Genomic DNA, 23,612 nt, shown 5'->3' on the forward strand with positions numbered 1-23,612 from the left:
CACTCATCTGCGAATATCTTTGAAATTTGCTTTCATTCTATAAAAGAGGACAGGACAAGGCTTTAAAAAAGAAAGCCTTAAATGCTGTTTACTTATAAGGTTGCTAAAACATACACACAATTTAAGAGAAAAAAAAGTAAGTGTATGAGTTTAACGCCAATATCAACACTATTAAGTTATTTAACAGGTGTGTTCTCCGAATTTAAAGTCCATCTTCATAGAACTGAGCCAAACGTGCTGAGATCCTTAAAAACAACCCAGGTTCAAGATTGTCCAGTCTCGGATTCAAACCAGGGCCATCCATTTCAAAGTCCAGCATGATACCATCTGAGCTAATGGGGGGACCGTGATTTAAGTGTGCAAAACATCAAATGACAAAACATGAATTTTTAGAAACACACACACAAAAAAGGAAAATGGGAACCAAATTTGTTACAATGCAAAAAAAAACAAGAAAAGAATAATTGTCAATCTCAAGAAACGATGATTCACTACAAAACCTGCATCATCACCATCGCTAACAAGTGCCTTGGAGAGGTCAACTGTTATGTTAACATTGAATTCAACGGGGCCATTCAAAAGATTAGGTTTCTCTGTTTCACAACCAAGATCAGATTTTTCCTCTGTGAGACCAGATTCCTGCTCAGATGTTCCAGATATTTCATTTGACTTGTTCTCTCCTGTTTCTGCTGATCCTGATCCAGATTTTTCATTTTCTGATTCAGTCTCCCCTTCAGCTCCTGTGACAGTAGAAGTTTTGAACATTTTTCTTCTGTGCCTTATAGGCCAATATCTGACATGCATGGTTTTCAAACAAGAGTGTGCTGTCGGTCTAGAAAAAAAAGAAAAAAGCAATCCCAGGAAACTTTTTTTCACATTCCTTTGCATGATCAAAATCAAGCAAAAACACTTGATTCATTACAAGCAATTTATTATTTACTATCCAAGCGCCACTAACAAATAGCCTGTGGTGTCAAGGAAAATCAAAATAACAAAATCTCAAAAACAGGCATTTTTCTCCCACTTAAGCAATTTTTATAGAATTTTTGTATTTTGGTTCAACCCCTTTTATGTGAATACAAAAACATATTTCTAAGTGAATTTTACTGAAAAACGTTGATTAACTCTTTATTATCTCTGCTGAGGGAGGTAAACCCACTATGCTGGGGCTCTTTTTTGGTACTAAATCTGAAATTGACCAAAACATCACTAAATTGGCCATTAAATCAAAACATGTGACTTATTTTGATAGTTCTTCATCTAAGGAATGAAATCCCGATAAAAAAAGACCTGTTTTTGGCAATTAGCCAAAAAGCAATTTGATGTCAAAGTCGTTGTAAAAGAATGTACCCGAACCGCTCGGCTCACTAGTTCCGACCGCAAGCCGCTGGGAGCAGCTTGCTGCAGATAAAGAGTTAAAGGCATAAAATAAGTCATAATTCAGTTTTCAAGGACACTTTAGCTATTGGAGTTACCAAACCTTGGCAGCCATTTTCTCGCTAATTTCACCACTAAAACCAGGCGGCCTCACCTCCTTCAATCGCAGATATCTTGACTTCTATTCAAGATAGATGTGTATTTTTTTTCCTTGAAAGCAAAACAAAATTAGCTTTTAGATTATACCGATAACTCCATCACCCCAAAATTGATGAGCACCTGATTTCACTGCGTCATGACACATATTATGTCGGAAAATGCTTGAGATCAGGAAAACCACGCAAGTAAAGGCCATAAACCTGGACAATTTCAAGAAGAAGAATGAACATAGTAAGAAAAGCTCATTTGTGAAGGTGTTGATATGTTTGGTGATATGTATATAAAGGGCCAGAATAATTGAACTGAAATAGCCATTCAAATTATGACCAATTAAATCAGCCATTACATCACAGAACAAAATTTATTGCCACTGACACTGGGAGGGTTAAAAGAATGATTTATCAAAACATGACCATCATTCTACTGAGCAATGTTTTGGCTTCCGGAAAGAAAAGTAGCCATGCAGAGCAATAGTCATCATGAAAGAAACAGGCTAGAAAATAATCTCTTCCGAGTACTCAGACAACATGTGCAACTCACCAGCTCTGCTACCAGCTTTAGATGATGGTCTTGAAGTTCGAACATCCGGACCTCCAGGCGCAGCCTCTTCTTTGGGTGGTTCAGGCGGGAGCTCTGGGGGGGCCCCTGGAGCCTTGGTGATAGAAGAAGAGAATATTATAAGCTGAGATATGAGAACAACTTTGCACCTTGTCCCACAGGTCATATTTGTTAAGAAACTACCAAGAAGAACTGTAGAAAATTGTGAGTGAGAGAGAGAGAGAGAGAAAGAGAGAGAGAGAGAGAGAGAGAGAGAGAGAGAGAGAGAGAGAGAGAGACAGAGAGACAGAGAGACAGAGAGACAGAGAGAGAGAGAGAGAGCAATAGGTCACCAGACAAACATCTGTGCTCTAGAATTTTGGATTTTTTTTTTTTTGATTTTTTAATATTATGACTTCCATAAAGTGTCAAAGCATCTTCATATCATACTAAGAAATTTGTAAAAGCAAACATCTCAAAATTCTAAGACCTAGACAAAGTGCCATGATTCAAGAAATAGTACCGTGATAAGTATTTCTCAACATGAAAGTGTCAGAGGCAGGAAAATAGTCTTGAGCCTCACACGACATGTAAATAAATTGGTTGAACCAAAGCTCTAAATTCATGACATACCAGAGGCTATTTTGATAACTTTTGAATTTCAAATGGTTGTCAGTATTAAAATAAGGCATACAAACCTCTTTCTCTTCAATTTTCTCAGCCTCTGCAGTGGCAGCTGCGACTTCTTCTTGATCTTTTTTCTGAATCTGTCAAGAAGAATGTGATTTTATTAAATTTTAATATATTTTCCTATACAGGAGGATTTTACTGAAATTGTCTTTCCCTTCTCATCATCATCAAGTACCAGATCTGCAACAGACATCGGCCATCATAGTTTTTCATTCATTCCTTTACTTGGGTGCTCTACAATGTTTTTATCTTTCCCCTTCACCTACCTATATTTAGGCTCTCCAAGTAGATTGCTCTGTGTCTATCCCTGCCTCATTACCTTCAACTTTGCCAGTGAGAGCTAGATGTTCAAGTTCTTTATGTCTCTTCAAGTGTCCCAGAAACTGCATTTGCCTTTTCTTGATTGTTTCTGTCAGTGAACAGCTCATGTTGGCTTCTTCCAGTGCTATCTCTCTCTCTATATATATATGATTTCTTTTTCTTCCAAGATTAGTCTCCTAAGAAATCACATTTCTGTTGGGGTGCTCTCGTGGCTTAGAGGTTAAGGTGTTGGCCTCACATTCAAAGGTCCCCGGGTTCAACTCCGGGCAGCGACCGAAAAAAACATTTCTTCTCTAAAATTGTTTCCTTTCACCTCCTTTCCTGCTCTTTAGCAATGTTCTGTTGTCTGCTTTGGTCTCCTCTTCCTGCCCCCCACCCCCTCACCTCATTTGCCCTCTCCTCTGGGCTCCTGACTCTTTCTGCAGCTTTTCTACTGCTACTCCTTGGCTCCTTCTTACTGCTGTCTTTCAGCCACACCCCTGATCTTCTGGTAGGAAAGATCTACACCTAGCCTTCTCGGACAAGGGCGAAAAATCTTGGAGGTCTCGTGTGCAAGGTGCGCATGTTAAAGATCCCTTGGTGGTCTAAAATTGATAAGAGTAGGCTTCGGCCGCCACCCGGGCAAAATTCAAAATGTCCTACCAACTGAAAAAGTTTAACATGTTCCACATGCTCATATGACCTTATGCAGTTGCGAGCGCCGTAAAACACTTATCAGGGAAAAAAAACATTTCTGTTGCTTTTATTTTTATTTTTCCCTATCTGTAGTGATTGTCCAGCATTCACAGCCATATAGAAGGGTTAAAAATATAGCATTTATCAGAACTTTCATTCTGGTAGTTATTGAGACGTTTCTACTTCGATCTCAGGATTGGGCTCACTTTATTAAAACTGTCTTTGCCATTGCAACTCTTCATTTTATTTCTGTGGAACATGTGGCATCACATGTAATTGTATCTAGATATTTAAAGAGTTGAACTTGTTTGATCTTTTCGCCTCTGCTTATAGGATTCATGGCTTTTTTAGATACTTTACTTTATTTTTCCAATCCAGTGGCCATCTGAGTTCTAGCCCTTTGGCCTGTCGATACAGCAAAGAATTTACAGGTTTTTATCAGCTGTGTTTTGTCACTGTATAGGGCATTTCCAACATCTGGGAAAGCAGGTAGATAAGTACTATGCAGGTCGCTAAGTGCAGGGCAGATAAAGAGATGGTATGATACTGTTTCATCCTGAATCTTGGAAGTCACGTAGCAGGCAGGCAGGTGGGGTATCCTAATGGATCCTGTTTAGGCAGGAATTCAGTGGGATGTGTTGTGTTCACAGGCAAAAGACAGTGACTTGTTCTCTTCTACTCAGGAAATTTAGTGCATCTTTTGGGTTATGAGCAGTCATGTGTGCAAATACAGCTCTTCCAGTTTTGCCCATTGCCCATCCATTCAGTCACTGCTAACTGGTAGGCATTTGATGATGTTCTTAACTGTTCATGGCAAGGGTGTCTGTTGAGTCATTTCCTGAGATGTTGCTGTAGCCAGGTAACCATTGTAAAGTTAGGTCAATGGCATAGGTCTGCATGGCAATGTTAATTGTTAGAGTCACAGATAGGCAGGCTGGGCTTTCAAAATTCATGTTCTCCAAGGCTTGGAGTACTGATTTTCTGTCTGTGAAAATTACAGTGTCCTTGGCTTTGTCTGGACATGTAATGAATATGTTGGTCAGGTGGAGGATTGCTGCTTCAATGACAATGGTCTCTGCTTCATAATTTGTACAAATTAAGCATCAAATAAACTCGCACAAAACAGTCAAGGAATAACAATTCAAAGAAAGATATCTGAAAAATGTTTAAACCGAATTTATTCATTTTTTTCCACAAAGATCCTTTCGACTCTCTAGATTAAGAGTGTACAATTTCACATTTATTATTTAAAATCGTCTGAACCTTAATTAGGTGGAGTAAAAGACAATACAATACAAAACATTGCTGCCATTTTGATTCTATTTGATGTTTAATACAACTTACCTTACAAAGGGTGTCCTCAAGAATCTTTTCTGTTTCAAAATATACAGAATCTTTCTCAAGGCTGGCATCTACTGTCTTTAGGGTGCCAAACCTTTGGAACCATTTTTCCAGCTTGCTCCACTGGTCTAGAAAACCTGTGATCCTGGAAACAAATTTTTCATACAGATATTTTGAATGAGAAGGCAGAACGAAATTGTTTTTAGCACTTTTTCACCAGCTGTTCAAGTATTTACAACAGTCAATGGAGGATACCACATCCTATGTATCTATCTTTATGAAAGATGAATGTCATATCATTGAACCAAGCAAAAGGAAACCTCTTAAATTGTTGTCTTTGTTCTTCTCCACTGTTGCATTTCAACCTATTTTACACATAATATTATCCAAATATGGCTAATGATCTCACTGGAAGGCTCACCTAAGTATTTTGGGTTCAAAACTCAATGACACCTAAGACAAAAGAGTGGAAGAGCATACTGAAGTTATTAACTGGGTGTTACTTGCTCAAATTCTGCTCCTACATGTCCTTCCTTCCTTCTTCTTTCTCATTCTTTGTCCCATTCCCACACGTTTTCCCCCTTTCCCTTTAGTATTGGATGTATAGACAAAAACAAAGATGTAACCCACCTAGTTTGAATCTGCTCTTGATCGTACGCTTGGTCCTTGACAGGTTGTACTTTTTCTGTGTTGCCAACACCCGTTGCGCTGCCCTCAGGAGGAGGATTGAATTCTTCATGAAAAGTTTTCTCAGCCTGAATTTGTTCTGGAACAGCAAAAACATTTGTATATATTGATGTTAAGTAAAAAAACCCAAAACAACTGACTTTAAAAGTCTTAAAAACTTGAAAGGGGCTCTAACAGAAGAATATGTGTTCACTGAGCTGAAAACAATGGCCACAACATACTAAATCTGGCTTTTGTGAATCCAGCAATAAAAAATCTAAAACAGGTACTATTTCGATTTGAGCATAAACATAGCTTTAGGACATGAAACTCTGGGAGGACAGAACTCTGTGATGGGAAAAAGGATACATTTTATGACATGGTAGCATTCTCTAAAGTTTCATTTGACCAAAATTCCTTTGCACTGCAGACAATTTCCAAGCCCTCTAAAATGGAGATCATTCCGCTCTCTCTGGACCACAATATTCCACTTCAAGTTCAAAACGTTTCAAAAGAGGAGCTGTTTAACATGTGCATGGACCAAAGAAATTTCGACATTTAGTTAGCCAAACTCACCAACTCTTCCAGCAGCTCTCTTCAAGCAAAGTTCATCCCTAATGTCAAACAAGACAACCACATCAATACCACTGGGTGGGTCAGGTGGGGGTGGAGGAGGTCGTGGATCTGGGACTAAGCTGGATTTCCTCTTTATCTTTGGTTCTCGCTTTGCGGTCTCCCGCGCATTGCCGTCATATCCACTGAGAGATTTCTCCAGCATTTTGGCTTGGTTGTAGTTCTGAGGATAACCATCAAGTATCCAGCCTGTTCCCTCTGGTACACGTCTATGGAAGAAATGAAAACACCTCTCAGTTGAAACAATCCCTCTTTGAGTAGATAAATATTACTACAATAAGAACTTTACAATGTATTTAACAAACTATTGTGGGGTATGTTAGGTAAAAATACTTTCAACAATCACATTAAATTTCAAAATTACTTTAAAACCAGATTATGCGGGTGAAGTCTGTGTCAGTACATGCATTTTTAATCCACCTTTTAAGAAATTAGCAAGGATCAATCAACAATGCTTACAGAGAAGTTTTTTTTCCTTTAAGAATGCCTAAGCAGCTATAAATCAAACATCTAATCTGTCTTAAAATATTAGGAATTAATTTTTACTGTGTAACAGAATTTTCATCATCACGGTGCAAAATTTGAATTTTATCAAATAGCCTGAATTAACAACCCCATCCCAGTTCCCTTACCCGCTGAATCCAATAAATGCACCAGGATATAAAATTCTATTCATTGTTTCTAAAAAAAAGAATTGACAGAAAAACACGAAAGAGAGAGAGAGAGAGAGAGAGAGAAAGAGAGAGAGAGAGAGAGAGAGAGAGAGAGAGAGAGAGAGAGAGAGAGAGAGAGAGACAGATAGACAGACAGACAGACAGACAGACAGAGACAGAGAGAGAGACAGAGAGAGACAGAGAGAGACAGAGAGAGACAGAGAGACAGAGAGACAGAGAGAGACAGAGACACATAATAGAGAGAGACAGAGACAGAGAGAAAGAGACAGAGAGAAGTGGGAGTGTGGTGTTGGGAAAGGAAGAACAGAAAGCACCATGACAAAGAAACAAAAAGGGATAGAATTCTTATTTAAAATATTATCTCCCAAGACATATATAAACTAAGACAACAAAACTATTGCTTCCAGTGCTGTTCCATGTTCAGTGTAAGTGAAGCACCATCATGCATAGAAACTATTCTACACACCTGATTGCTTCAATAATGACATCCACTACTATCTGATCATCAACAGGGCGACCTTTTTTTAGGAACTTCAAGGCCTTGGAGCCCAACTTAGCTCTAGCAGTAGGCTGTCAAAGAAAAATGAACAAAACAAACAGGATCAAGTTAAGCTCAGAAGACAATCACAAAAAATGAATACAATGACGTGGCATCGGTGGTCTAGTGGTTAGGCTACCGGACTCCTAATCGTAAGGTTGTGGGGTCGGGTGTTCGAGCCGCAGGCCCGATGTTGTGTCCTTGGGAAAGACACTTTACACGAAGTTTCCTCACTTCACCCAGGTGAAAATGGGTACCCAGCCATAGACAGCGAAAGATCTTGTCAGTATGTTAGTGTTTTAGCGCCTATAAATGGCTGCTTGCACTGTATGCTTCCCAGAAAGTTGAGTTTGTTTCAGAATGCTCACAGATCTGCTGGGGTAATAGCATAGATTGTGAAGCGCATGGAGCTTGGAGCTTGCTGTTGAGCAGGGATTTGCGCTATACAAATGCTATCTATTACAATGACTAAGGCATGTTCTCTTCCTCAAATGAGATAAAGAGGATGTGAGAGTCAGGGTAAGAAATATTCCTGGGGCGAGTAAAGTACACAAGGATTATATCCATTACAGAGCTATATTTTTTTGTTCATTACATGAGTGTTTTAGTCCTGTGAATTTTTTGTATACACATAGAAATCCTAACCTTACACTTTGCCACAAAAGCAAGTACAGGCTGAATATCAGTCCAGGGTAAACTTAAGAACCAGAACTTCTATTTAACTTCAAGAAAATATATTTGGTAAACAAACAAAAATCATTTTCATTTTAGACGTTGAAGCTAACATCCACAACATAAACTCTGCACCTCACAGCCCACCAAAAACTGCAGTTATTTTTAGTAACAGTTATTTTTAGTAATAATCCATAACTTTTAAAAATGAGCCAGGATCATTAAAATACACACACACACATACATATATATATATATATATATATATTATATATATATATATAATATATTCTTATACATCCTGTTCACTCTACCTAATGCTACATCATCTTTTCTTCCTGTTTTTCTACAGTACAGATAGGAATATAGGAATGTATATACATATTAAAGGGGGTACTACCTGAGGGCCAGCATTAGCCTTTGACCTCCTGAATCCAGTGGAAGACTTGGTTAGATCAGTGGACAATTCACGTTTGGTGCTGCCAGCTGTACCAGGGGGCTCAGTGCCAGCCTGAGAGCCAGACTTCTCCACGGTTACTGGTTCTGATAAATAAAAAATTAAACGCCTAATAGAAAGAAGACTGAGATCCTAAAGTATACAAGGAGAGAAGCATAGGAAATGCAGAGACAGAAAAGTTTCTTCTGATACTGTAATGAACGTATTACTCAAAAACAATTTTTCGAGCTCATTCATTCATTTTAAAACATGGCTACACTTTGCAGATAATAGTTCTTTGCACTGAAAAAAAAAATGTGCAACTAATATTATATATTAGTATAATACAATTTTTAATTGAGTGCAGGGCACATCTGTCACCTGCAAATTTCTTCCTGATATCCTCAAACAGGATGAAAGTTATAAACTTATGTTGTTGTTATGCCAACATATGTATATATATATAATTATATAAGCACTCATTTTAGAAAATAGAGGTGATAATGTCAAAAGAACATTATTGTGTTAGTTCTGCAATGGGCTTTAAAAACCCTCTTGATAGTCAAATTATATTTTGATCAAAGCTAACAATTAAGTTTTAGCAATGTCTCAGTACTGTCGAGATTTAGTGTAGAAATCACCTGGAATATCTGGAAAGATCCACGTGGACACCGAAGTAGCTTCTCTATCTACAGTTCAAAAACAGCTTCTAAAACAAAATTGGTTTAAAACATTGAATTCTCTTTGAAATTCAATTCAATATACACCCAGAAAACATAGGCCGACATGATTTCTTTTCGCATTGCACTTAATGGCTGAAAGCAATACCTCTACGGGCCACTCGATCACTGAAAATGAACCAAGAATGTGTATGTTTTTCTTACCGGTCGCTGGAGTTGCTGCCACTTCACCAGGTGCTGTATCACCACTCTGGCCTGCAGTGAACAAAAATGGTTTGTAACAAACTGTAACAGTTTCTCAAAGTCATTTCACAGAATTTTTTATTTTTTTCTATCATGATCTTTGTCAACTTATTCTCTTTTTTAAACCAGTCTTTATTCTGAAAAAAAAAAAACGACAAGGTTTTTCTTGCTTTGTACACAGTATACACTTACAAGAATATTATGCTTTAGCTAAAAGTTTGCTCTCAATGAATAATAATAATCTGACTTTTTTCACATTCTTTAACTCTTTCCCAACAGGGGCCTGTTCAACTTTTAAACAAATCTTTTAAAGAGCAGGTCACAGGAAGCACACAGCATTTAAGATAAGATAAAATAAGACAAGATAAGATAAGGTAAGGTAAGGTAAGGTAAGGTAAGGTAAGGTAAGGTAAGGTAAGGTAAGGTAAGGTAAGGTAAGGTAAGGTAAGGTAAGGAAAGGTAAAGTAAAGAAAGGTAAGGTAAGGTAAGGTAAGGTAAGGTAAGGTAAGGTAAGGTAAGGTAAGGTAAGGTAAGGTAAGGTAAGGTAAGGTAAGGTAAGGTAGGGTAAGGTAAGGCAAGGTAAGGTAAGGTAAGGTAAGGTAAGGTAAGGTAAGGTAAGGTAAGGTAAGGTAAGGTACTGTCTGGATCCTGGCCCATTAGTATGGTGTTTCAACAAGTATGCACACACACACACACACACACACACACACCTATGCACATGATCGGTCATCTCTGCACCAATTTCAACAAATTTTCAAACAAACACAATTCAACCAGGGGGATTTTAAGTTTGAAAATTTGAAGAAAATCAATTGACCTTTTCGAGAAATATCCTGTTTTAAAGATTCAAGCAAAATTGGGTTAAATGCAAAATGTTACCCATTAAAAGGCGTTCAGTTACAGAGGTGTGATCAGTAGCTTCTGGTTTCACAACAAGGTCGGTAAAATCACAAAACAATCGCATCAGATGGAACATAATATATAGATCTCATTGTGCTGAGAAAGTTTGGGAGACTTTTGGGGAGGAGAAGGTTTTATGCTGTAGAGGCCTGGTTGGTTCCAGTTACCCCACCACACACGTCAAGCGTAGCCTTTGTATGGTTGCAAGAAAAGTTTGGGGAGCGCCGCCTTATTAGCCCAAACCTTACAAATGAACCATCTCAATCTCATCTCCCCGCCCCCCCCCCCCCCTTCCCCACTTGAGCCCCTTCAAATATTATCACTGGGGCTTTTGACCGGCACAGTATATAAAACCAACCCACAAACAATCGAACAGTTGAAACTCAATGTTGAACACGTCGTACAAAAAATTGACCCATAAACATGTCATGGGGTTATAAAAAACTTCTGGTGGTGCACTAGAGCTTGTAAGGAGAAAAATGGACGTCAAATCCATAAGTTTATTTTTAGCAATATGGATTTTGTATAAATTTTTTCTTCAAAGCACAAATAGTGGCTATTTCAAACTAGAACAAAATAGACTAGTTGACCTTTAAGAAGTTGCTAAGTTTTGCATTTTACTCAGTTTTGGTTGAGATTTTAAAAACTTAATCTTTTTTTAACATATTAGTTGTTGTTTTTTTACATTGACAGATGTAACGTTTCTCTGGTTGAATTGTGTTTGTTCGCAGTTTTGTTCAAATTGGTCTAAAGATGATCGAGTTATTGCCATTTTCAAGTGAGCCTTGCTTTTTCCTTTAGGAGAAACTAAAGCTTTTGAATAAGTCAAAAACTGTACCATGCGATCAGAGACAGTGCAGTAGTAAATGGTAGTCCTTAATGGAATTTAGTGTCCACATATATGAATGTCACTTTTCAATTTCCTTTACAATTTTGAGACTTCCATCATCCATCAGACCCTTAAGAAAATGTTTTAGCCCATGAAAACCAAGATACCATAATATCCATAGTTTTCACATAAGTTTTGGGAGGACCAATTAGTTTCTGTTTCTGGCAGCTTCACTGCACACTAAAAAAAGACCAAATGCCTAAACTGATCACCCGACGCGTGGCCTCGTTTGAAAACAAATGCGTTGCTTATTGAAGGTCATCATTGGTTTTGCAGGCATTGTTCGTTTTGCTTCTCCCCTGGAGGACAATCTGGCTAGCTCCAAACCCACAAAACTGAACCGAACTGAACCAATGATGTCACTGGGCCCTGCTTATAATGTTAGTTCATTTCGATATTATATATTTAGTCTCTCCTCCAATAGAATGTTTTGAGTCCAGAAACAAATTTATGTACTTACTCACAACCTCCGAGATGGCATCCGCAACAGATGGCTGTTCTTCAACCACACTTTCATCAGCAGGTGGAGCTGCCTCCTGTCCAGATAAGGTATCATCTGCATCATCATCGCCAAAATCAACCTGAGTAGTCTAGCGGGTGCAGGGTGCCATCATGCAGTGTCAAGGTGACAAGTGAAACACAAAATGCCAGTTGTAAGTGCAGAAAGTTAGTGGGTAATTAATTGATATTATGCAGTCAAACATTCTAGTGCAAGATACAAAACAAATACACACTTTAATATTTTCACAGTCACACATTTTAAAACAGTGCATTACTCAAAAACTAGATGGCCAATCACTTTGAAATTTTTACATAGGCCTACATTTCACCTCAAACAAAGGTCTTTTGAAACATGCCAAGGTATTTTGTTTTGTTTGATGATATTGGAGGGGAAGTTTTCAGTTTTTCTTTCATTATAAATATTCTCATATTATGTATGCATTGAAGCAATCTGAGCCATTTTAAACAGAGACTTACACACATAATGCTGACCTCACTTTAATTCATTCATCATATCAAAAAGAGCTGCACCAACAGTTCAGGTCCACAGAGATTTTGTAACAACATTCTTCTCCTGAATTCATGACTTGTGCATTCACCAGATCTTAGTCTAAGTGAGCGCATGTGTGTGGAAGGTTTTAGATATATCACCGTATGAGCCGGACTAAATCAGCCCCAAACCTTTGTTCAGTTAGAAGAAGCCTAAAATTAAAAAGAGTGATGTATAAGACTCCTCAAAAAAAATTACAGTGCAGCCTCTCCATAACAACCTTCGATATAACGACATCCTCTGTATAGCGACATGGTGCCCTGGTCCCGATTTTTTCCTTATACGAGTATATATATTATTAGTAATTTTTTGTTGCCTCTCTATAACGCCAACTCTCTATAATGACATTTTTATCTGATCTCGACTATGTCATTAAGTGGAGGCTGCACTGTACACTTTTTTGTCTGACCATGCATCGACAATGCAAAACTGGAGATTATCAACCTCATTGTTGAAATTGTCACTTTTTGGTTAACCCCTGATTGACTACAAATTCAAAATTTAAGATCAGAATCCCTTTTCTTTTTACATCTAGAGTGTTTTAAAATGATCATAGTCTTATTTGAAATGTTCACTCATATGTTGAACTAGCCATAATAGAAATCTGTCCAGGAAGGAAACCTGTCACTGACAATGAAATCTATCAAAGCTTTTAGAGCCATCTGTGACAAGTGTCACAACAAAGCTGAATCAGGCCCTCACCAATTTTGGGGCATATTTAGGCCTATAGTTATTGGTATCATCATAAAGCTTGTTTGTTTGTCTTGCTTATGATGAAAAAAATCCTGTTTCTTGTTAATAAAAGTAGAGAATATTTGCAAGTGAAGGAGTGGGGGTTAGCCTGGCGTCAGAGATAAGATTGGCAAGAAAATGTCTGCCAAAGTAAGGTGACTTCAACTTCCAAAGCGTGAGTGTCCTAGGAAACTTTTTTTTTTGGTAAATGTTTTACAGTGCTCGCAACTGCATAAGGTCGTATGAGTGCACGGGACACATTAAATATTTTCAATTTGGCAGAAGATTTTTTGAATTTTGCCCGCGTGATGGCCGAAGCCTACTCTTATCAATTAAGGACCACCAAGGGATCTTTAACGCGTGCAACTTGCACGAGGAACCTCAGAGATTTTTCGCCCTTATTCATGAAGGCTAGGTGTTTGATCTTACCTACCATAAGACCAGGGGTGTTACTGAAAGACAGAAGTAGGAAGGAGCCAAGGAGTAGCAATAGGTAGGCGGCAGAAAGAGTCAAGAGCCCAGAGGAGGGGGCAAAGGAGGTGAGGGATGTGGGCAAGAATTGGAGACAAAAGCAGCCAATAGAACATTGTTTGAGAGCAGGAAAGGAGTGAAAGGAGACAATTTAAGCAAAGAAAATTTTCCTAATTCAAACCCGAAACCTATTGAATGAGAGGCAAGCACCGTAACCTCTTAACCAAGAGAGCCCCCTCCTTGGAAACTGAAAATTGATACTTTTATGCCTTTGATCAATGTTTATCAATAAAAGCCACACATAGCTTTTTTCAATGGTCACAACAGGTGTTGAACCCCCCCCCCCCCCCCCCTTCTCCTTTTCTGTTTCCGGACGTAGTTGTTTTGGGGTCTAGACGTTATTAACTTGTGACTCGATTCAGCTACACAGGTGATGTGCAAAATAACTTCATATGAGCATAACCATCACTCAAAACGTAACATATGATATATCAAATTGAAGGAAATTGAATAAGGGATATATTCCAACATAAACAAGTGTTGACTTTGAACATAAGTATGCATTACAAGGGTTAGAAATTGCGATGGTGGTGAGAAAAATAAATTTTGACAGAAAAAAAGATTACACACACTAAACATGTGAAAGCAAATCAGCATAGCTATCTTATCATATACAGGCCAAGAACAGATTCCATAAATTTCTGAATTTGCAGCTTTTTATTTGAATACAATATTTCAATTTTTGTTTGAGTTATGATATTGATAAGGAGTCCGGTTATATCGTTTTGTTGATGCAAGACTGCAAGAACTAATTCACTCGTATTTCGTCAGACTGACGCCTTGAAAAAAGTGAAACTAGATGTTTTCATTTCCTAAACCCTTTTCAAGTTTTTGACAACAATAAAAAGTACTTATAAATAGTGGATAATGTTAAAATGAAACAAAACTGAGGCACCCCATCATAGCCGATATATCGACGATACGTCCGCAAGGGGTGTGGACTCGCGCCGATATATCCGGAAACAGTTAATATTCTAAAACAGCACCTGGACATGGATGGCTGATGCCTCTATAAATAAATCATTGATGGTCAGGTCAGTTAATATTTCACAGTAGGAAGGAAAAACTTAGGTTTCAACAATTTCATTAGTTTGACGAGCTCCTGATTTCACCACAATGCGACATAAGATAAACACTATAAAGTTACATCAGACTTTGAATCTCAGTTTCTGAGAGCAAAAGAGTGCTAAAATCATGTTGCTCCAACCTTTAAATTTCGACTTTCACAAAATATTTACAATACTGCAAAGTCATCCAAATGTCTGTGGTCTTCTGAATGGGCTCTTTGCAGGACTGTCCACCTACCAGCATATCTTTTAGTAATCAACAAACAAAAAATGAGTAATCTGGTTTAAAAATTTGTTATAATGGCCATGGATTGTCTTCTTCCCTGGGGTGGGGTATCAAGGACAGGGATTGAAGTCGAGTGCAAATGTAATGTAAATAAAAGTGTGATGATAAAAGAGGTCATGGCGGGCTCATCAATGTCAAGTTACGAAAAAAAGGGGAAAAAAGGGGAGGGCGGAATTAGGAGATAGTTTACTGCTTGCATTTATAAACAAAAAAAACCTTTGGAACTACAGAATATGTAACAAGCCTTTGATCCTGATTGTGCATCACAATACACCATGCCACTCACCCACAACTGTGAAATTGCTTTAATTAAAACGTTTCAAAAGATGACCCATTTAAAAAAAATTCTCTCATTTTCCTAGCGCTGTCACCCATAACACAAAACAGCAGGAATTTTCTACTACCTTGTCAGCCTAATGTTTGCCTTGCTCCTGGCTTTGGCACTTCTAAAGCCTATGCTTTTTAAAATTTAAGGCAGAAGTGGCACTACGCAAAAACAAGGGCTCTGTGCAAAGAGAGTGCTGAAGTTAGACAGTTGAATCAGTGAATGTAACGTAGGCTGTGTGGATCTAGTTGTTTTTCTCCCTTTATATACACCGGGAAGGTTGGAAGTGGGTTGGGGTAACCAAATTTCTTGTTTCTAATCGGAATCAGGGTTATTATGATTGTATTTTTCTTGAAAGTGAATAAAAATAGTAATGATTTTGCCAAATTCATAATGATTGGCAGCCTTGTCTTTGCCATGCCAGCAAAAATGTGAGTTTGATTCTCATGATGGGAAGACATTTTGAGTATCTATGTCTACCTGCTATGACCTATCTCACACAACCCAGGACCATGACAGGCAGCGTAAAAGCAGTCCATCTCCTACATGACCTAAATAGTGTCAATTGAGGTATAGAACATTCACTACTACAAGCTACAACCTGTGAAGAAATATAAACAATTAATCCGTTTGTTGCCTTTTGAGGTGGCTGATGCATCATGAAAATCTGTAATTTTTAGCTTTGGGTCGTACCATGGACATTATAAAGGTTAGCAAAATTAGTTGCTCCTGGTTGCCTATATGATATGTACCGTCATGCTACTCACTTAACTCTAATTCTTCCTTGTGGAGATTTAGGATTTGAATTTGGTAATGAAAAATGCGCATATTGATGCCAAATTTGCTAGTATTAATTAACTGCTAGGCTTGCAAGCAATTGATAGACCTGGGTCCCGTTTTGCAGATGACACCATGCTCTTGACTCGTTGTTGTTTTCAAATCCCTTTAGCTGCAAGCATTTAGCTCTAAATGCTCTTGACTTAAATAGGGCTGAAAATTTAACTTTTTGACTCCAAGTTGCAAGCTTTATTAAATTATGGATAGATCGGAGATTTAAAGAATGAGGAAAGTGAAGAAAGTGACATGATCGAAGACCCAGGCTCCGAAATATGCCACGAGTGAGGCAGATCTAGACCATGAGTCAATTAACACTGAGATAGGAGAGTGACGTCCAGGCTAACAAGCTTTTTTGAAAATGATCAGTGCTAACTGATGAAATGCACACCCCCTGGCAACAAAGGGATTAACCCTTCACACAGTTCACGAGTAAATTATATCCAAAGTATTTATCACTCTTTTCTTGATTGCATCATACTTGAAGACCGATATTTATAATAGGCCTGTACTAAGCTGTCCTGCTTAGTTACTCTATTGACCTGTACAGCTTGTGCTGTGGTGTTGATGGGGTTGATTACATTTCTTATCTGAGGGCTCTGTGTGTCCTGTACTGCTGGAGGATGTGTTCAAGAGTTTGGTATGTTTCTCCTCATTTTGGTGAATGTGCAGGTTTAACTCCTTATCTCCTGCAAGCCGTTCCCAGCAGCTCATGATTAGAACCGCTGAGAGTGGCTCAGGCAAATTCCTTTACAATGACTTCATCAAATTACTTATCAGCAATTGCCACAAAAAGGTCTTGTTTACTGGGATTTTATTCATAAGATGAAAAACTACCTAAATAGGTTCACTTGTTTTGATTTAATGACCAATTTAGTAATGCATATATGTCAATTTTAGATTTTGTACCAAAAGAAGGTTCTGGCAGAGTGGGTTCACCTCCCTCGGAGATAAAGAGTTAAAACATCAATACATGTGTCATGACGTGGCAGAATCAGGCGCTCGTCAATTTTTGGGCATATAGGGTTAGGCCTATTGATATCATCTTAAAGCAGGTTCATTCGTCTTCCTTTTGGTGAATAAAATATCCATCTATGTTAAATAGAAGTCAAAATATTTGCGATAAAAGAGGTCGCCTCGTTTGAGAAGTAAAATTAGCAAGAAAAGGGTCACCAAATTTTGGTAACTTCCATAGCCTGATAGTCCATGGAAACTGAAAATTTACATTTTTTGTGCCATTAATCAATGTTTTTCAGTAAAATACACACAAAATGTGTTCATAAATGGAATTGAAAAGTGTTGAGGCCAACAACAACAAAATTATTAAAAAATTGCCCTCGGCCAAAAAATGCTGATTTCTTTGATTTCACTATTTTGAAAAGCACCTCGTTTCACCACGATGCCTCACATAGGATTTTAAAAATCTTGTTTGTTGTGTTCTTAGTCTGAAGATAATCAACCAGTTGTTCCATGGCAGAACAGCTCATGGTAGTCATTTGGTATCTCTGGTGCATTACAGAGTTTTCATATAAGCGACTGGAAAAGGTAAACTTTCCAGAACAAGAGTACCACTAAACATACACTCATTTCTTTATTGGACTTCTTTGTTCTGTCTTACCTCATCTTGAGTTTCGAGTTCCCCAGCCTTGTGGGCCTCCACAGCCTCATGAACTAATTGCTCAGGTACCAACACCTCAAGCCTGTGCTCTGTGGAGATTAAACTTACTGTTCATTAACTGATTCAGCCCACAGATAATCTTGACTTCTGATGCAAATAATTTGTGACCGCTTCATGACCTCACAGGTGGTCTCACAAAAAGTCCATTAAAAAATATCAAATTCTGATAAAACTGTATGTGCGGCACATAGAAATGTTCAGAATAAAAAATGTTATTCAATGACATCAGAAAAAAGGGTTGAAACGTAAGTGGTCAGGAAAATAGACGAGAGCAATCGATAAGAGCCGCTCTGGCCGCTGCGTAAAAAAACAGGAGACACTCAGCCACTGTGAGTGGCGCTGCAGCCTGAATCAGTTAATATTATTTTGCTTTAGAAGAGACAGAGCAAAGCATTTCTTTACTACTATGACTATACCATTATGCTTCCATTCTCATAAAGTAAAGAATACAAATTGGTCATATCTTTTTTTTTTACAACAGTAGTACACAAATAAAATTTTAGCGTTGTTTTTTTTATAGTAAAACCTTTTCAAATAAGTCTCCTGCAACTGAGCAAGATGGCCAAATTTTGACAGAGACTCATCTATGGCCTTGATATTTATGTTTTAGCTCTTGTAGTAAAAACGATATATGGAACCTTGCAACCATTGAAATGAGAATATTTTCCTTTTCATGAGAACCATGGAATCCACTTTAAAAATCATTAGAAATACCTAAAGAGTACAGGTCAAACACAATAACCAACCTTCAGCCAGTCTCTTCACACATGATGTTTTTCCACTAAACACTTTTCCAAGTACACAAGCACGGACAGGGAAAGGTGCAAACTCTGGTGGGGGAGGTGGAGGCTGAGAACAAGAAGAGAAAGTTTCAAAAGAATGCATACTTAAACTAATGTTCATAAGAATAGCATTTAATAAAAAGCCCTGTTGGTGAATAAGTTATAAAGATATATATTCATTTATGGCCTTTTCTATTAATAAAGATACAAAATTAGAGGAATAAAGCCACTTAAAGCTTTGCCGGTATGCCTATAGTCACCGGTACGCCTGTGAGAGAGACCATATCCCCAGCCAGGCCTGTCTGGGACAAAATGTGCACAGAAAACTGTTTACTACACAGGACATTACTGATTTTTTTGAAGATCTTTCAGAATTAGATGCTGGTAATGTCTTAATGACAATGACAACCCCGAGTGGGATATGGAATGTGATTCTGACAATGATATTGAATGTGAGTAATATAAGCATGAATCACTCAGGAGCTCAAGCAGAGGGGCATGGTAGCTCCAGCAGGTTGGGCTCAAAGGTTTAATGTTTTCTGAGACCTCCAGAATCAAGGAGCTACACTTAACCACCAAGAAGTTGAAATTAGCAGTATTATTATATGTATTTATCAGTATCATAAACTCCCTTCAGTGAGGCATATATGTTAAATATGCTATACTGGATGTCAGGCAGTAGGTTATTTCAAGTTGATTTACTAGAAATGGAGACAACAGTTTATATTATCCATAAGAAGCTTCAGCCATAAATGATTATAACAAGAAACACTTGAGACAATAAGGTCCATTTCCCCCGTTAAGCCCCTAAACCAATATGTAATAATTTTTATCAAAGTATTTTTTTTGCCAAAAGTAGAAAAGGTACACACAGTGGGAGGGTGGACTATGTTGAACAAGCGTTGCACAATGTGTCCAACCACTGGGTTATTGCGAGGAGGACCCTCAATCTCACTGGCCTCCGGGGCTTGCCACTCTCCGTTCATGTTCTGTAACAGTTGTAAAGACAAAAATGGACCTGTATTCAGTTTCCTTACAACAAAATTTTAAGTAATATTTCTGATAATTATTGTTATCCAAAGTTATCTGAACCATTTGTGAATAGACTCGCACATATTTTTCAATAATGAACTAAAGTAATTAAAATTAGATGAATTCTTTAATGCTATTATGAATTTTGCTACCACTGCAGTTATGAATGACATTGATAATAGAAAAAAATATTGACCCTATAACTAAAACTACTCTCTTTGGGCCCTATATTAAAACAGCTCTTAGGGTGCATACATAGGGTCACTAAAATAAATTACTTACTGTAATCTAGCCTATGAATTGGTTATTTTGAGACAGCAATGTTCATGTAAATTATCTACTTTATTATTGTGTAAATGCAATGACCACTACTTTGTACAAATTTTCGTTGAGAAAAAAGAAACGCTCAAGATGTGTAATCTAATCACATAAAATCTTAGAACATAGGCATTTCAATTAATAATATCTTCAACATGGCACATGCTACTAGCTCAAGAGTTTATTCTGAACTGCACTGCCGTGATTCATGAGTCATCACGCGAAAAACACATCTTAAATGGTCACGTGATACACATAGATATAAAGGACATAACTCGCATAATACAATGATCACAACCACACACAGCTACTCTCTCTTAACAATACATCACACAATTGGTGAGGAGTTAAAATGCCATCCAAAGTAGAGTGCTTCACTTGTTAAAACAGTCTGTATAAGTTCAACCTGGTCAGGATGAACAGGCTAAAATGACCTTGAAGTTTGAAGTGTTAGTAGCAGGTCACTTTATTATAGGCCTACAAGCTGAGCAAACTGCTAAATCTCATTCTGTGTCAGGTCACTTGGTGACAAATACTCAGTCAATAACTAACTCAACCAGAATCAATCACAAACAGTCAAGTAGGCCTAGGCCTACAACCTTGATTCCCATCAAAATTAAACATTCATTCTGTGTTAAAAACAAACTCACTCTGTATCAAAAGAAACTTACTCTGTGTCAAGAAGAAGAAGTGCTTTCCAGTGCAAACAAGTTCTACCTTCACTCTGTATCAATTGACACTGTGTCAATTGACACAGAGGCTGTGCCAATTGACACTACCTATTTCTCAAAACCGGATTTAGGCTAACATCAAAGAAAAAATTAGTTTTCAGTGAATGGGCTTTTAGAATCTGTTGGTCATCCAACTTTTAGATCCATGTGTAAAGATCTGAGAATATCAAACTGACTGATTTCATCTTATCTTGCTTTAACTGTGGTCAGACAAAAGTGAAAAAGCTATAGACAGTATTTTATCTCGCCTGCAAAATTTTAAAATTCAAAGTTAACAAGGTTTTGACAGAGCTCCGACGACATGTTTTTATCATCCATGCTGCAGATAACAATAAAAAGGAGTCGACAGAAAAAAAAATTGATTATGATTAATTAGGCCAACCTTGTACTCCATAAAGTCACCCTCATCCAGCAACTGCTGTCTATCCTCCTCCAGCACTTGCTCAGGGGTCAACTCTGACACCTCCTGTTCCACTTTCTCATACAGGGGCTGTCCAGATGTGAACAGTAACTTCCACTCTCGCATCAGTTTGGCTGGCAATAAGCTGTGCAGCGAATTAATATTACAGAGTTAATATTGGTTAAGAAAGCTCCAAAATAGCAGGGCTGCCTATTTGCAATTTCCTATTTCACGTAGATTCAGGTAGTTTTGCACAAAAAAATCATGCGGTACAAAGACAAAAAAGGGAGAAAAAAAGACGAACATTAACATGGTAAAAAGAATTACCATCGAGCAGACCTTGCTTCTAGTTATGTTATTATGTAATTATATCTTAAAAACGTATGCATCTTTTCTGTGTGTGCGTGCGTGTGTGTGTGTGTGTGTGTGTGTGTGTGTGTGTGTGTGTGTGTGTGTGGTGCGTGTGTGTGAGTATATGTGTGTCTGGGATTTGTGTGAATATTAGGTGATGACATAGTGTTGATAAAATGAGAAGTGTTTAAAAAAAAAACCATTTATGGACTATCATCCACACACATCAATCAGTACTGAATGTAGATTAGAGTGAAGGGCGACTGCCAAACTGACTTCAGATTCCACAGCTCGTACCAATAATAACTATTTAAATGTATTTCCTAACAATGACATGCCAACAGGGAACTGATAAGTCTTGTGTGACATAGGTAATTTATGCCAGACAATTTTAATTCATTTTCCCCCGACAATATTTTTAAAAATGAACCCTGATTTGGGCCTGTGAAAGGGCCAAAACATCTATTCTCAAAAGCATTTCTGAGGTTCAGCATTCACGGATGTTAAAAAGCATGCAAGACAAAACTTATTTTTTTTAAATCTCCATAGGTAGACCTCAAGACAGACCAAAAAGTAACACTAGAAGTGAGCATATTATACTGAGTCAGTATATCGTGAGCGTTGGAGCTGGAAAGACAAAGAGAATGCAGTGCGTAGTGATGCTGAAAATCTGGCAGTCACTCATGTGTCATGGACTGAGTACAGATTTTCAAAATGCTAAATTACAGATCGAGTTTTAACACTTTCCACCCACACAGTGCATAGAGCACACAACACTTGTCCCCACAGACCAGGATGCAGATACCGTACATCAGTACTACACCTGTGTCTTGGCAAAAATACCCCAACCATTATTAAAATTTCAGCAAACTGAGAAAATTGAAAGTGATGATTGAATGTTCACCAAAAAAAGAATTAGAATCAGAACTGAAAACATAAGATCTAGCTCATTCATCACCCGAATTCTCATCATGGCGTAAGAGTAACTAAGCACTCGTGCTACATCTACTCGTCATTTTACCCAAAAAATTTGCTCCAATTGTTGTATTCAAACTGATTTTTTACCTCAAAGGCCACACAAACCATCCAGAAAGGAAATTTATCTTTAACAAGCGCGCATGTCATAAACAAGATCATTGCTACAACTCTTGAGAGGACAAAATTGAAATCCCATGGGAAATACTAAAATTGGAGTACTAACTTGTTGGTGAGCTCCCTGTACTCTGCCACCTTGCAGGAAAAATCTACAACACTTGACACCATCTCTGCACACATGTCATAATGCCGCTTGTAGCGTTCTTCTGCACGTTGAGCAGCAATCTTGTCATGCAAATATTGGTCTGCCTTGATCTGCTCAGCATATTCAATCTTGTGAAGAGCAGCCATTTCCTGTTTTAGAAGAAAACTAAAAATGAACATCATATATATATGATCTAAAGCCAGGAGAAAAGAAGATACCAATTGACATGTTTCATTTTTCCGAAATGTTTCTGCATTTTTAAAAACTTGCAAAGCTTCTAAAATAAGGCATATTTGGCTAAAACCATATTCACTACATGAGCAACTTTAATAAATCTAATGTTTCAAACATCTTTTATGGTTACATACAAGAAGTCAGTGTGACAATTTACATGCTTTTTTCTGTGGTTCTAAAAGAGAACCAAAGACAGTCCACCTAATGACACAAAGGACAATATAAACTGACCGCTTCAAGGTCAAGGGCATCCTCAAAGTCCTTCAGTCTACGGTCCTGATACTGTTTCTCTCTGAAAATTCTATTCTGTCGAATCACTTCCTTCTCATGACGAGCCTGTGAAAGAGTTTTTGTTCGTAGTCAGATTCAATTTGTTCACACATACACACTTGAATGTCCTTCACTTTCTGACCTAATAAGCTTTAATAATCTATGTACCTTTATTCTTTTGACTCTAACTTTCTCTACCTGTCCTTCTTCTTCTCCCTTCCTCCATTTCTCTGTCTCTTTCTGTCTCTCTCTGTCTCTCTGTCTCTCTCTGTCTCTCTCTGTCTCTCTCTGTCTGTCTGTCTCTCTCTCTCTCTCTGTC

The 23,612-nt window shown here is 37.8% G+C and overlaps 1 protein-coding gene across 4 annotated transcripts in view; it reads right to left on the minus strand.

Annotated features, from left to right (window-relative positions):
- The window catches only part of LOC101845005 (sperm flagellar protein 2), a 95,958-nt gene that overhangs the window by 49,960 nt on the left and 22,386 nt on the right, over nucleotides 1-23,612 (minus strand). For 3 of the 4 annotated variants that reach the window (XM_005100422.3, XM_005100421.3, XM_005100419.3), the window contains 16 exons: nucleotides 23,255-23,359; nucleotides 22,751-22,938; nucleotides 21,181-21,343; nucleotides 19,590-19,706; nucleotides 18,682-18,784; nucleotides 17,876-17,964; nucleotides 11,892-12,021; nucleotides 9,604-9,654; nucleotides 8,684-8,826; nucleotides 7,540-7,643; nucleotides 6,343-6,608; nucleotides 5,731-5,866; nucleotides 5,104-5,245; nucleotides 2,772-2,840; nucleotides 2,077-2,188; nucleotides 501-740 (listed from right to left, as the gene is read on the minus strand). In XM_005100422.3, the coding sequence (XP_005100479.1) occupies nucleotides 501-740; nucleotides 2,077-2,188; nucleotides 2,772-2,840; nucleotides 5,104-5,245; nucleotides 5,731-5,866; nucleotides 6,343-6,608; nucleotides 7,540-7,643; nucleotides 8,684-8,826; nucleotides 9,604-9,654; nucleotides 11,892-12,021; nucleotides 17,876-17,964; nucleotides 18,682-18,784; nucleotides 19,590-19,706; nucleotides 21,181-21,343; nucleotides 22,751-22,938; nucleotides 23,255-23,359 (2,158 nt within the window). The remainder of the gene's footprint in view (nucleotides 1-500; nucleotides 741-2,076; nucleotides 2,189-2,771; nucleotides 2,841-5,103; nucleotides 5,246-5,730; nucleotides 5,867-6,342; nucleotides 6,609-7,539; nucleotides 7,644-8,683; nucleotides 8,827-9,603; nucleotides 9,655-11,891; nucleotides 12,022-17,875; nucleotides 17,965-18,681; nucleotides 18,785-19,589; nucleotides 19,707-21,180; nucleotides 21,344-22,750; nucleotides 22,939-23,254; nucleotides 23,360-23,612) is intronic. The other variant, XM_005100423.3, reaches the window with a different exon arrangement.

This window comes from Aplysia californica, unplaced genomic scaffold (genome assembly GCF_000002075.1).
Source record: "Aplysia californica isolate F4 #8 unplaced genomic scaffold, AplCal3.0 scaffold00247, whole genome shotgun sequence".
In the NCBI taxonomy this organism is placed as follows: domain Eukaryota; kingdom Metazoa; phylum Mollusca; class Gastropoda; order Aplysiida; family Aplysiidae; genus Aplysia; species Aplysia californica.